At 32.5% G+C, this 14459-nt stretch overlaps 1 protein-coding gene across 1 annotated transcript in view; it reads right to left on the minus strand.

Moving 5' to 3' along the window:
- Positions 1-9491: 9491 nt before the first annotated feature.
- LOC106640744 (uncharacterized) overlaps positions 9492-14459 on the minus strand; it is a 425751-nt gene continuing 420783 nt past the window's right edge. Inside the window, exon 9 of the mRNA XM_089595613.1 lies at positions 9492-9911. Within this exon, the coding sequence (XP_089451739.1) occupies positions 9672-9911 (240 nt within the window). The 3' untranslated portion in view covers positions 9492-9671. The remainder of the gene's footprint in view (positions 9912-14459) is intronic.

Here is a 14459-nt window from a genome sequence, read left to right on the forward strand (position 1 = left end):
ATGATGGTTGTTGTTTTTTTAAAGTCTTCATTCAGTGGTGGTTAATTTCAGTAACAGGTAAAATTTTTCATCGTTGATTACAATAGTTTTGGTATTTTCGAGTTATTGCATAAATTCAGTTCGTTTTTCATAAAAAGCAGTTGAATGTAGTTAGAAGATGGTTGGTTTTCTTCAGGTACGGTTATTATTGTAATTATGGTTTTGGTAATTGGTTGTAATTATGGTTTTGATAATTGGTTGTAGTTGTGGTTTTGGTAATTGGTTTTAGTTGTGGTTTTGATAATTGGTTGTAGTTACAGTTGTGGTTACAGTTTTAATTGAGTGGTCACGGTTTAAATAAGCTGGTAGTAATCCGTAACTGATTTTTACTATGCTTTTAACACAAGACTTAGCGTAAAGTTCAAGTGACGGAATACAACCAGGTTCAAATGATTTCGACTTTATTTTTCTTTCTTTTTTTTTTTTGATAAATTTAGTAATGATACAATAAAAAAAAATTCGAATATAATTTACTTATTAAAAATAATTTATTGACAAAAATTACTGTTATAAAAACATGGGCATTAATAAGATCAATCTATATTACAAATACACGCGTAAAAAATAAATGTAACAGCTAGAAATATGCTTGTACGTAAATCACAAACTTATGGTCAATTATATAAAATTACATTCAGTATCACTTTGTTAAATGGTTTTTAATGGGTTTTCTGCCAAAACCTGAAACAGAAAAAAGGAAATTGTTGTAATACATTTATTGAAAAAATGTAAATTAATATGATTCATATAAATATAAAAAATAGTTATTACTAAAATCACCAAACTAAGAAATATTTTTTAGTTACATAAAATAATGTTATCGAATAAGCTGATTCGATCGATTTAGGTTATAAATCCTAATTAAATGATTGTAGTAGATTTTAATCCTATCTTAAAAAAATGATGGGTCACGTGATGAAGCCTTTTTATTCGTTCTGTGATTGGTCGAGACTGGTCAAGAGCGGGTTAATTTGAAAATTAGTTTTTGAAACTTAAACAAAAAGTAATTTCAATTCATGAAAATAGAGCGCGCGAAACGCGCATGGTAAGTTCTAGTTTTGAAAAAAAGAGAACGTAACATAGCTTAAAGTCTACGTCAGGCTACCTATACACATGGAAATTCGAGTTAAAAAACTCGCCATGAGCCCGCATGAGTGTGAGAGAGAAAGAGATGTTGAAACATTTTGCCAAGCTTTTTACGTATTGGTTGGTATATCTATAAACACGCTGAGTTTTGCATACTTATAATACTTATATATTTTGGGGATGTTCGTTTGGTGTCTCCAGTAACTGCAGCCCAGTAAAGACATCACGTGATACCACCACGTGACTGATTTACTGTTCATCATCCGAACGATTTTCCAGTACAGTCATGTGATGATGCGGTCACATGATCTCCTTACTGGGCAGTTACTGGAGACACCAAACGAACATCCCCATTATCCACATATACTGTATGCATATGGGTCATTCCGGCGAAACTTGTACTATTGGTGTCCTGGTCTCGTGCGCAGAATTAAGAGTGAAATAGGTAACCCTATGGGTGCCAACGTACATATTTTAAATTAAAGTAAAAACAAATTATTTTTTTCTTACTTGTACGTGTAGTGTTGGTGCCCAACTGTGTCACGCTATAAGGCTGCAGTCACATGGTGCAGGATAGAGCTGCAGGATAGAATTGCTGCCGTGTTAAGTCTATCCTTCACTCCTGCACGTCCTGCAGCAGGATAGACTTAACACGGCAGAAATTCTATCCTGCAGCTCTATCCTGCACCATGTGACTGCAGCCTAAGACCTGACTTTAAAGTACACACTTTGATCTGGAGATCATTTAAGGGTCAGAATATCAGTTCTGTTACCTATTCAAATCGAAAATTACGCTATTAAACGTGATGATGAGCATAAATAATTATTGCTGAAGCAAATTAAACGCTCTTTTATGATTTATATCTCAAATTATAGCCCTTTAACTGAAATTTTTCGTTGGTTTGATGTCTATATTCGATGAACCCTCCTGTCACGAGCTGTTTACTTTTTGTCCTAGTACGTATACTTTGTGTACATTTTCTAGAACTGTATTTTAATCTTGAAGTTATTGATGTAACTTACCATGAAAGGTAAAATCATATAATGGTCATATTTTGTTCATAAAATATTGACAACTTTCTAGCTGTGCTGTCTGGAGAATGCTTCATAGACTGCTGATGATAGCGAAAGCCAGCCCTTATTTAATTATCTCTAAGACGTTGAGGCAGTCTTACCAATCTGAAAATTAATAGATTTCTTAATAATCGATCTTTGTAATTATAATACGTCTACTTTTGTATCTTAAAATAATCACAAATTTTTTCTCTAATAATAAGAATAAAAAATAAAAAAATTGAGAAAACATACCCTTTTTTTTTACATAAATATTTTTCTTGTCAAATAATCAATTAATCAATCAACTGTTTAAAAAAGTAGTGTTAAGTACAAAAAAAATGATAATGTACAGCTTTTAACCTTAGCTGAGCCGCATTTGAAAATTAGATGAACAAAAATTGAAAGCCGAACATGTGCACACCAGCACACGTAACTACTATTTCGATGACGTTTTAGTAGTCTTAATTTGATAGAAATTATTAATCAAAATAGGAATTTGTATGTAAACACTAATAAAGAATGCGTCGCTTTTGTATTTTTAATAAAAAACTCTTCACAATACACGAACAACGTGTGCACTCGTTTCTTGCGGACAACATGAACCGTTAGGCCGAAGACACATGTACGACGAATGACGATTGATGAATGACGAATCTGCATAAGACGCCGTGGGAGTGAGAGAGAGGTTGCAGAATAGGAATCTCTCTGTCGCTCTCACAGCGTCTTATGAGCATTGGTCATTCGTCAATCGTCATTCGTCGGACATGTGTCTTCAGCCTTATTTGAAAAATTGATTTTTTCAATGTTATACATATAGTTATACATATGTATATACATATGTATATATACATAGATATATTTCGGTGGCAGTAATAGTCAGAGTAAGGATTTTTAAACATCGTTCGCATCGACAATTTTTATAATTATCTGTCATATTACATATTTATACTTACTGTTAAAAATAATAATAGTAACAACAAAATAATTATAAAATTTATTCAATGAAATGAATTAGGATAAATTTTTATACGTACAGTACATGCTTTTTATTAGAAAATGTTTACAAGAACAATAATATATTTAAGTAAGGCATCACTCTTATCACAATTCAAGTCTTTTGTAATAATTTCAAAATAAAAAATTTAATTAATATTAAAATAATACTTAGTTACATGTAGTTTTTTTCACTATTTCACGTTTACTTAAACATTTTTATTGTTGATGAAGGATTACAAAATAAATTAAATTAGTAAAAAAATGGTTTATCATCAATAACTTGAATGATTGAATTCTTGTACGATGAATAAATACTTATATTTATTAGTAATAAAGAACCGTCAATGAACGTATATAAGTTAGATATTTAATTATCGTTAATAACTATAAGAAAACGATAAACTTTGGATTGATATAACAATATCTTTATTTAATACTGTTTCTGACTTTTTTCTTTAAAACTACATCAGTCAAATAACGATAGAATATGTAAGTCTTAGTCTTAACGATTAATTAAATAATACATGTATTTATCTATCTTTTAAGTTTTTTTCGTGTTCTTGCGTTCGATGGCTTGTCGAGTACTGCTGCTCTACGGAATCTGATACATAAAGTGATTGAACGATATTCTCATGAAAATCATATGCGTTCGCCAAACAAAATAATGAAAAGTCGACTGCGTAAAAAAAAAAAGAAGAAAAACATGTTACGTATTGAACCATCGGAACACGAATTTTGTCATGTAATAAAGCTTTTCGCATATTCGATCAAATGTATAAACGCGGATACATACTTGATCATATTAAAAGTGTTAATTAAGAAAATAAAAAAAAAACAGAAGAATCAAAACTATAAACTTTTTTTAAGAAGAAACTCGTTACTACATATAACGAAAGTGGCATGCGTGACTTAATTTCGAGAACTGCGTTTTAGTGTTCGTACTCCCAGAATTACTCTTGATGCAGACATATTGGGAACAGAATCGTCTCGCTCGATGCAGCTTGAGGTATTACAATTAATTGTGATTCGACTTTCTAAGAAATACAAAAACAAAACAATATTATTAATAATATTGTATTAAAATAAATAGTATTCCTTGTACGTACTATTGAAGAACTTACCATTATCCGTGATTTCACCGGTGAGAACAATATGTGTGCCCTTCTCGTATTCCAAGGGAGTATAATTAGCAACTGTCACCGTTAATTTGTAAACGCCATCGGTTATAGCACCACATCCGTACGTAGAGTTGTTGTAGCGGCTTGGTGATGCAAAAAATTTCGTTTTAATAAATCCTTTGATGCCTGTAAAAATAGCAACATAAAAATTTTTGATCCAAGCAATTATTTTTAAAATAACTTACGAATAGGGCCTTCAGCCTCTTGGATGGTGACAAAATTCACCAGTGTGGGCTGTACAACTGCGACATCAGATGGCTTGGATCTCAAAAACTCTATCACATTATTAGACTGGATAATAAGCTCGAATGGCACCAACTGTGACGTCCCTTTCGCGGTCTTGACGTGCCCACCATCGATGTGAATGATCTGAAAAATTGTATGTTTACACTTATTAATTTTAAGGTTATGAAAAAAATGTATGAAACCTTACCCTGTAAATCTCGATGTCTTTTTGATACTTATTTATCAAGTCACCCCACAACAAACACATGATCCTTTTTCCATTGTCGTTGTTTAAAACAAACTTCATTAGTTTGTATTGCTGTCCGTTTCCAACTTCTTTGGCTCCGATGACCTCATCGACGAAGCCTATGAGCTCTCTGCAAGAAAAAAAATGTCGAAATGATCAATGTAAAACAATATAAAATAATAATGAGAAAGAGAAAAACAAAATTAACGATTTAAAAACTTGCAAAAAATCTAAGCGATACAAAGCTTTCTCTTAGAGAAAGTAGAATGACTTACGCAGTTTTGTCCTTATCGATCAATTCATCGAATGCCTCATTCGAAGAGTAAATGCTGTTTTCATCTGCCATTTTAGAAGACGACAGTAACTAAAAGTACATGAATAATAATCTTAATTAAGTTAAAAAGGCACACAAACCATAGAGATATAAGAGTAGAGCGCGCGAGCACCTATATCAGCAGGATAGAGAGAGAACGCTGAGAAAATTCCGAGGGTATGATACGGAATTTTTGGGGCGTTCTCTCTATCTACATTGCGGACCGAGCTGTGGACAGTCTCATCGGCCGCTCGCGCACTATATTCTTTTATATCGCTAAGCACACAAACATTATTTAAATACGGTAACATTGCTTAAATACATAATACAAAAAGCTTACGCTTGTTTGGTTATGTACACAACGTAACAAACGCACGTATTTATTGTATATCACTACGATTACTTACAATCACAAATATAATACAAAATAAACTTTGCTAGGTGTACTTACGTTCTTATTTGAGACGAATTTCACAAATGATGTGTTTTCTCCTAGCGATTATGAAAGATTACATGCACCGGTGTACAAGTCAGTAAACGTCGATCCTTGATCAAGTTCTATACCTATACAAACATGTAGGTACAGTATGACTCGCGACTCGCGACAGTCGCGACGCGTCTCGCTGCTCGCACTCGGGTTTAGTTAAAAACGCGTGGCGCCACTTACACTTTAGTCACAAACCAAGTAGTATACGTATGTGCACGGGCTTTCTATTTGTAAGTCGTAAAGAAATGTAAGAAATAATCGAATAAAGAAACATTATAAATCGTTACTTAAATTAGGTCTTATATTTATAATTACGTATCAAATGTTTTTTTTTTATAAACTAAATGTAATATATTCAAATTTTGAATTTACCGCCGTTCGTAAACACATCTTCACTCTCTACCAATCAGGTCAAGAGTTATTCCGACGACAGTCACGTGTAACTCTTCTTTTTATGAGAGGATATTAATGCTGAAAACCTGTTGCGTATCTAATCGCCAACGTCTGCTTGCCTAAGATCGTTATCTACTTATCAATAATATTGAAAATGTATTGGGTTTTTAACCACTGATGTTTTCTTACCTAGAAGCATATTTCATTTATTAATGATACTAAGACCTGTTAGATCTTCAATTTCCAGCGCTTACTCTCAGTCAAAAATTCATAGCTATTATTATGCCTATAATTTAAAGCTATGATTATAGCTGTAACTACCTATAAAACAGCTATAATTATGTATAAAATTCAGCTATAAATATAGATATAAATTACAGCTGTAATCTTTTCACAAATTTTAAATAAAAATTAGTTTAATATCAGATTTTTTCAACATATATCGATCAGGATAGATGGTATCATCCGTATGATAACAGTAAAACTGGGGGCTTAAAGTATTTTTGAATAAGTAGAAAAAAAAAAGAAAATAAGAAATCATATACAATTTCAAGTTTAAAAAAAATTGTTTAAAAATACTTTAGGCCCTCAGTTTTACTGTTATCACACAGATGTTACCGTCTATACTGATCGATATATGTTGAAAAAATCTGATTTTAAACTAATTTTTATTCAAAATTTGTAAACAGATTACAGCTGTAATTTATGGCTATATTTATAGCTGAATTTTATACATTATTATAGCTGTTTTATAGGTAGTTATAGCTATAATTATAGCTATAATTTATGTAGGTATAATTATAGCTATAAATTTTTAACTGAGCTTGCCTGAGATCGTATTAAATTTATTAACAGTACTCAAATCTGTTAAGATTCTAAGTGTTGACATTTACTCACCTGAACGTTTTTTATTTATCAATAATACTAAAAAACCTTTTGGATTCTTATCGCCCATGTTCACTTACGCTTGTATCACCATCGCTTACTCACCTGAGATTGTACTTTGTTTAATTATACTACTCAATAACTTTTTGGTATCTAATCACCGATGCTTGCTCATCTGAGATCGTGTACACTAATCAATAAGACTAAGAAATTATTGAGCTTCTAATTGCTGATGCTTGTTCGCCTGAGATCGTGTTCATTAATCAATACTACTAAGAAACTATTGGCCCGCTAAATGCTGATGTTTGCTTGCCTAGAAGCGTATTTTATGTATTGATTATACTTAAATTTATTGGATTTTCTTATTACCTATGCTTACTTGCCTAAGATCGTATTCTATTTATCAATAATACTAAAATCTATTACGAATATAATTGCTAACACTTACATTTCTGAAATGGTTTTTCATTTATCAATAATACTAATAAACTATTTGGTTTTTAATCACCCACAATCACTTGCCTAAGAGCATATTTTATCAACAATACTAAAAGATAATTGGGTTCTCGCTAATGCTTACATGTCTAAGGGCGTATTTTATTTATTCATAATACAAATTAACTGTAAAGTTCCAATCGCCGAAGATTACTTGCCTGAGATCGTATTTCATTTATCAACAATACTAAAAAAATGTTGGTTTGCCAATCACCGATGCTTGCTTGCCTAGGATCGTATTTTTCTTACTAATAATATTTAAAAAAACTATTAGATTCTTAATCACTGATGTTTGCTCACCTAGTAGCATATTTCATATTTTGTTCATTATTAACAACAAAATCTGATGGGATTCTAATTGCCAACACTTACACACCTAAAATCGTTTTTTTATTTATCAATAATACTAATAAACTGTTAGATTTTTTGTCACTAACTTGTACTCACCTGTGAGCGTATTTTATTTATGAATAATACTAAATGTGACTCCTTCAGAACTTCCACTTGCTCGTTTTATAATAACTCTAATATTATTTAGAGTTTACATCTATAATAAAACACTACTTGGTTTTCTTGAGCAAAAATTTTTTTATTTTTGTAATAGTCAAAACTTTGTCTTGTCATGGAGACCTTTTCGAAAAAACTAAATCACTAGCTGTGCTTCTTTTCGGCTGAAAACAAGAACACTGTTCTCTACCTGAACGCGTAAGCAGTGATCTTTTTCTCCTGAATCTGAGTTGTACTTTTTTTGAGCCAGACTATTCAGGTATGCTTATTTTCAGGTGGGCTTCTGGACTGCGCTTTTTTTCGTACAGGCCGTCAACGTTTGCTTGCAAAAAAGTATCGGCCATCAGACAGAAGACATTAAGCAAACAAAAACAGGTGATGAAGTTTATACGATTGTAGTGTATGGGTGAGTATCTGCGATTTGTAATACGTCATAATTTATGGGTGCTAGCTATAAGAAGAGGCAGTTTATATTTCCTTTAGTTGGCTGTGTGCCTCTGACCAATACATATCTATTTGCTTGACCTATAAAGTGTTGTTTTGTTAACTTTCACATTGTTATTGTAACTATGACTCTAGTTTTTTTACTTTCTTTCTAATAAACATTAAGAAATTGTACTTAAAAGTACCAGACGCGTTACATATCTCATTGCTATGAAATAAGGACATCAGCCATGGTTGCGGCACTTTTTAAACTTATATAGCTTAGCAACAATAAATACAGTTTTGTTGCCATATGTCGGTGTCTGATGGAGATGTATGGGCACGTATTTTTTTTGAACTTATACATTTTTACCCCTTGATTACAAAAACGGATACTGTTTCTCGTAATTTGTTGCAAATCAATTGTTAACAACAATTTTCGTTTACAAATTCAAGAAATTAATTTTTTAGCTAAAACAAGCTTTTACAACATCTTATAAGTTTTAAAGTGAAAAATTTCCGAATTAGAAAAGCATTCGCTATTTATAATTTTCAACTCCAAATTACTCAATCATGACTGAACTATCTTGAACTCACTAGTGCTCAAATTGTGTCTTATTGTAGGCACTATTAAATAATAAAAGATTTTTCATTATTTAATTATTAATTTTCACTTAACTGCGCTACTGATAATCAAAGCAAAGTCGTTTTAACACCCACAGTTTATCAATTCAACCAAAGTTGTATGAGAATGAACAACTATTAATCTTTTTTATTCTAAGCTGCACATTAAAATAATTTTACTTAATTTTATGAAAATCTGAAATTTTTTTAAAATTTTCAGGGTAATTTAGGAGGGAGTGATCTCTTTAGTTGTTAGAGTAAATATCATCCTTCTAATCATATGTATATTATGCGATTGAAATATTGTTATTGATGCAAAATCTCGTTAAGAACATACTTACTATGCATAAAATCCATGAAAAATACTGTAATAATAAAACTCTATGTTATCCTTATACTTTATTTGTGTAGAAAGGTACTCTCTTGCAATAATGCAATAAAACAAAAAAATATATTCTAGCTAAAAAAAATACATTTTTGATTTATCTAAAACGTGAAGTCTTTTTTTGATGAAAAATAAGTATTTTTAATGCTATCATTACTAATTTAGTTATTATTGTTGATTGTTTATTTGTAGAAGCATGTTTAATCAATGTTATTGGTATGTTTCTTTATATTAAAGATCGTTGTGCCTACCCTGCTGGGCTTTTTAAAAAAAAGAGTGTAAGTGTATATGAATCACAGTTATAAGTCATATGTTAATGAAGTTTTTGAAATCTATTGAGTATTTAATTTTGTAGAACCAGGGTAGTAGTATATGACCGCAGGAGCCGGAAGTTGCCAATGGGCTGCATGCAACTCAATCAGTTGAAGCAGGGTTTTGCGCACCGTTGGTGGAGTTGTATCTTCATTGAGAAAGGCGTCACGTACACTGGCAAGCAATTCTTGTAATTGAGTGGGTAACTCCATCGCCAAATCTTTGCCAATGCATGTCAGTATGAAAAAAAGACAACTCGTCTGTAATTTAATAATACAATTTTTTTGTAAATGTCATGAAATATCTGAAATATTTAAAGAAGTATATTATGAGCTGGTTTTATGTATAAAAAAACTAATGCAGAAATGAATTATTTTTATTCTGTTCTTATTGATACATCTATACGAATTAAAATAGTAAAAACTCTAAAGTTAAAAAACCTTAAGTTTATTTACTTCCTTATTGTATATCAAACAGTTCTTTTGGTTTTAAATTTTCTGTTCGTTAAAAAAAGATTAATAAAAAAAGTTGCTTTAAAATTTCAGAGTATTTGCATTTGCATTAGAATTTGTAGTGTTGCAAATACAAATATTTGTTGGTAATCCTAAATCACAGAATGCTTTTTTCGTCTGAAAAGCTGCTTGTAACCTTACTGCAAATAAAAAAATAATTATTTTTTTAACTTAAACAAGAAGTATAAGAATCAAGAAGCTCTAATCTAATCCAAATATAAGCAGAAAACATGAAAAAAAAGGAATAAATGCATTGATGTATAACAGTTTTTTTCAATTACTCTTCGTATGTAAAATTTTTATATTATCACAGTCAAATGACTGAGAATCAACAAAAATAAACACGCAATTTATAAGAAAGTGCACACATTAGATCTTAGTATATGTGTATAAGAGAGAATCTATGTTTGCCTTTTTATTTTAGATTCTCCGGTAAAATTTCAGGAGATTCAATACATTACTTTTTGAAAAAAGTCACGTATCAGATTATGCTTTGGACTGCTTTGAGTTTGGTCTTAACTGATTCCTTAAAGTACCAGCTTGGGAGCTTTTCTCGTTATTTAGGGCTTGAATAGATAAATAACTAAGTATTAACAATAACTTCTAAAAATAGGGAAATTGGTAAAGTTCGTCAAATATACTGAATGTCCTTAAAACATACTTAATAGTTAAGTTATTTTATGAAGCTCTTGATGCATATATTCAGCATTTGCGTTGACCCAGTATACACAGTAAGGTTAAGGAAAAAAGAGATAGGTAATGGGAAAGTATACATGGTTTTTCCGAGATCGTTATTGGGACTTATCTAAGACAATAGGAGTGAACTTCTCCTCTTTTTCTTCTCTTTGCATACATTTTATATTTCTTAAACTAAATTTGTTTTTATTTACAGGTAGGATTATTTTTTGTTGAAATTTATCTCAGTAATTTTTTCTACTGATACACATCTAATAACTTTGTTATAATTTAATTGTGGCTTATAATTTGAGACACAATTCCTCCAAAGAGCTAAGCAAATTAATTTACTTCCTAATTCTGAAACAAATAAACACTTATAAGGTCGTAAAAGTTACTTTTTTACGGAGACAGGAGTAATTGGAAGTTGTAAGAAATATATGAGCTTATATTTACGATAAAAGTATTCTTTAAAATGTGAGTAAGTATATTTAGCCTATAATGTGATTGATATAATTAAATGTTAATGTATTTAAAATAGCATCTAAAAGCAAAGAACATGGTGGAACTATAGCAAAGTAGAAGAAGCTGTCACTAGAGCAACTGTTTGTAGAGCAACTACAACAAATGAAACCCCAGTCCCGCTAGTTTCTTCATACCAGGCACTATCCTAGTTGGTGGACAGGGAAATGCCTTTCAGTTATCAGGGGTACTGGGCAATTTAAATATGTGGGCAGACTGATCAAAACTATCTAGAGGTAGGATCCCTGATATCAAAACTAAACAAGTCCAGGTGGCTGCTGCAGGATCTATAAATTCTGAGGGAAGAGGGTGCATAGATCTCCTGCATGATCAAAAGATACTGTTGCACATTACTTGGCTTATTCTTGATGAAGGATAAATAACAAGCCTTTCAAATATTGGGAGTAACATCAGTAAAGATAGTAATATTACCATCTTCAGCAACCAGACGCAAAAGAAACTTGCCTCTATGGAAAGTGATGGTGTAGAGATAAGATCAAAGCAAAATCAAAAGATTAAATAATTTTAATCCGCAACAAGAGATATTGTAAAGATGCTCAAAGCAATCCACAAAAATCATGGAACACGGTAAACGTCGTGAAAACTAGCCTACGAAATGCTCTCAAATACCTTAAATAAGCAGAAATCATAACAAAAGACATCTTTTTTAAGAATAAAGGTAGAAGTCTCTTTTTAAGAAGAAAAAATACTCTAAAAAATATTTCAAATCCTTAAAAATCAGAGAACATAGAAGAGATAATTTTCACCGTCACGTTTAGAAAAAAAACTTTGAACTGTGCTCTCAAGAAAATACAACGAGTTAACATAAATAGGGGTCCATCAGACAGCCCTGAAGAAAACTAAAAAGCTGCGTCCTCTAAGAAAAAGAAAATAAGGAACGGCAAGTATAAAGAGGATCTGGCAGAGATAAAAGAATCAAAATGAAAAGTTCCTACTTGATGACTAAGACCTGGTAAAGGTAGATGTAGGGAAAACTTATGCCATGGTATTTGAATCAATGGAGGCTAGTTTTAACTATGATGAGACGGGAGCTGTTGTAAAAATTTGTTGCTATAGCAAAAAAAAATTGTGCTTAAAAGCACGATGAGTTGAGAATGCCTCAGAATTTTATAAACATGTTAAAAAGTCAATCGATGTCTGAGAAAAGGTGGTTTTCGCTGTACGAAAAATAATGCTCGAGGTCTGAAATCTGGACAGTATCGTTGAAATATGAGAAATCAAAAAATCCTTGAAGAGGGTCATCTGAAACTATTATCAAGATTTAAAGGTCTACCTTCTAAGAGTGAACACTCAAGGACAAATAATAGTGTTAGAAACATTAGATGAAATGGCTGTATAGCATGTAGAGCACGTAAGCAGAATCAAAGTTGGATCTATCTTTTGCCGTGTTAAAAGAAGGCCGGCCATAACTTAATGTTTCCGATGCCTAGGTTATAGACGTATCTCTTACTCCTTCAGATTTCAAGAGTAAACTTTCTTAATGGCTACGACACTTTCCACAACAGCTCCTATCTCATCTAAGTTAAAAATTGCTCTTATGGACTGAAGTACTTCGGCGAAGGTATTCGACGTGTCCTAACATTTCTATGGTCCCTTTGAATGCTTGAAAATTTCTCTTCCTGCTTGCCATCGCTAACCTCCCTTTTTTTTTAAAAGTCACAGCTGTTTAACTTTTTTCAGAGCTTTTGGAAGGACTTCTATTTCTTTCGACACGCTCTACTTCCTTAAGGTGGAGTTCAGAGTTTTCCTATAAACATGCCATCTGATTTTTTTTCTATGATTTCTGATTTGAAGGGATACAAAGAACTTCTTTCATAATTCACAGTGCTTTGTTTCTTCACTAAGAACGTATTCTCTAATAGTTTCTGCTGATTCCAGGTGTTTAAGAGCAGCCTTAAGTCCAACCTTGAGAACTTTAGCCGTGTTACTATATTTCTGTTTCATGGCTTCAAGCACCTTTCAGTCTTATTTGTTGACAATTGAACTTGCTCTATCTCTTTATTTCGTTTAAGTCGTAGGTTTGCACCATTTTTTTCATGTAAGTGACCTTACTTTGCGTCTGGTTGCTAATCAGCTGTCTGAGGTTTAATAATCCTGGTTAACCACTTAAGTCGTACTTCTAGCCCACTTTTTCAGAACCTGTGGAACCTACGACAGTCACTCAGGCTTTTTCGAGATTCTCTCAGAGACGTTACAGCCTGGGGTTTATGTTTCTTATCAATGTTTTTCATTGAAGTATCTTCTTTTTTAGTGTTACATCAAGGCTGCGCTCGACGTATCTTTTTTTCCTCTCCTCCTCTTCTTATCCTCCTCGTAAAACCGTGTTTTCATATTAAGCTAAATGACATACACTCACACATACACCAAGTACCGAAGCTAAGGCTTCGTGACACACATATAAGGAGAGACCGAGTAAGACAAAGAAGAACTAGTCTACATCTCCCTCCCTCTTTGTGCGTCAACATCGCTTGATGAAACTTAATAATTATTTTCTATCCTTTTCCTCTTCTGCGTCTTAACCATTCGTAAATAAGCCGACGCTCGAGCCAGGATGTTGATCCCCACATCGGCCAGCGTTCATGCAACAAAACTTGACAACAGCACGCTACACTTCATCCATTTTCTTTCTCTAACACTTACAATACCTAGAGACGCTAAGCCGAAAAATAACGTGAACTGTAATACGACCAAATTTCGATAAGCAAGCACTGGGACCAGTATCGTTACTATACCATATTCCTTAGCAAGTAAGCGACACCCCAAAACCAAAACAGCATACGTAAAGAAAGACGGAAAATATATACGAAATCTTTCCCTCTTCCTGCCACGAGATGATGCAGACTAATTCTAAGAACCTATGTGCATCTCGTCGTCTCTGGCCATAGTGGCAATGATAAGGAGGCAAGATCTACGGCTACATAAGCCCATGGTCTCCTGTATGAGCAGCTCAGTCTCAAAAAAATTCGTTCAATGGTCAGGCCAGCTTGGGTGTATACCCAGAGCAGGAGCCAAACTAAAGGCATACGACCTGGAGAACCCGGTCCATGCATTCAATGGTCAGGCCAGCTTGGTAAAACA

The sequence above is a fragment of the Copidosoma floridanum genome, unplaced genomic scaffold (assembly GCF_036245765.1).
Source record: "Copidosoma floridanum isolate Cflo_tuat_1 unplaced genomic scaffold, Cflo_Japanese_pri ptg000026l, whole genome shotgun sequence".
NCBI classification, from domain to species: domain Eukaryota; kingdom Metazoa; phylum Arthropoda; class Insecta; order Hymenoptera; family Encyrtidae; genus Copidosoma; species Copidosoma floridanum.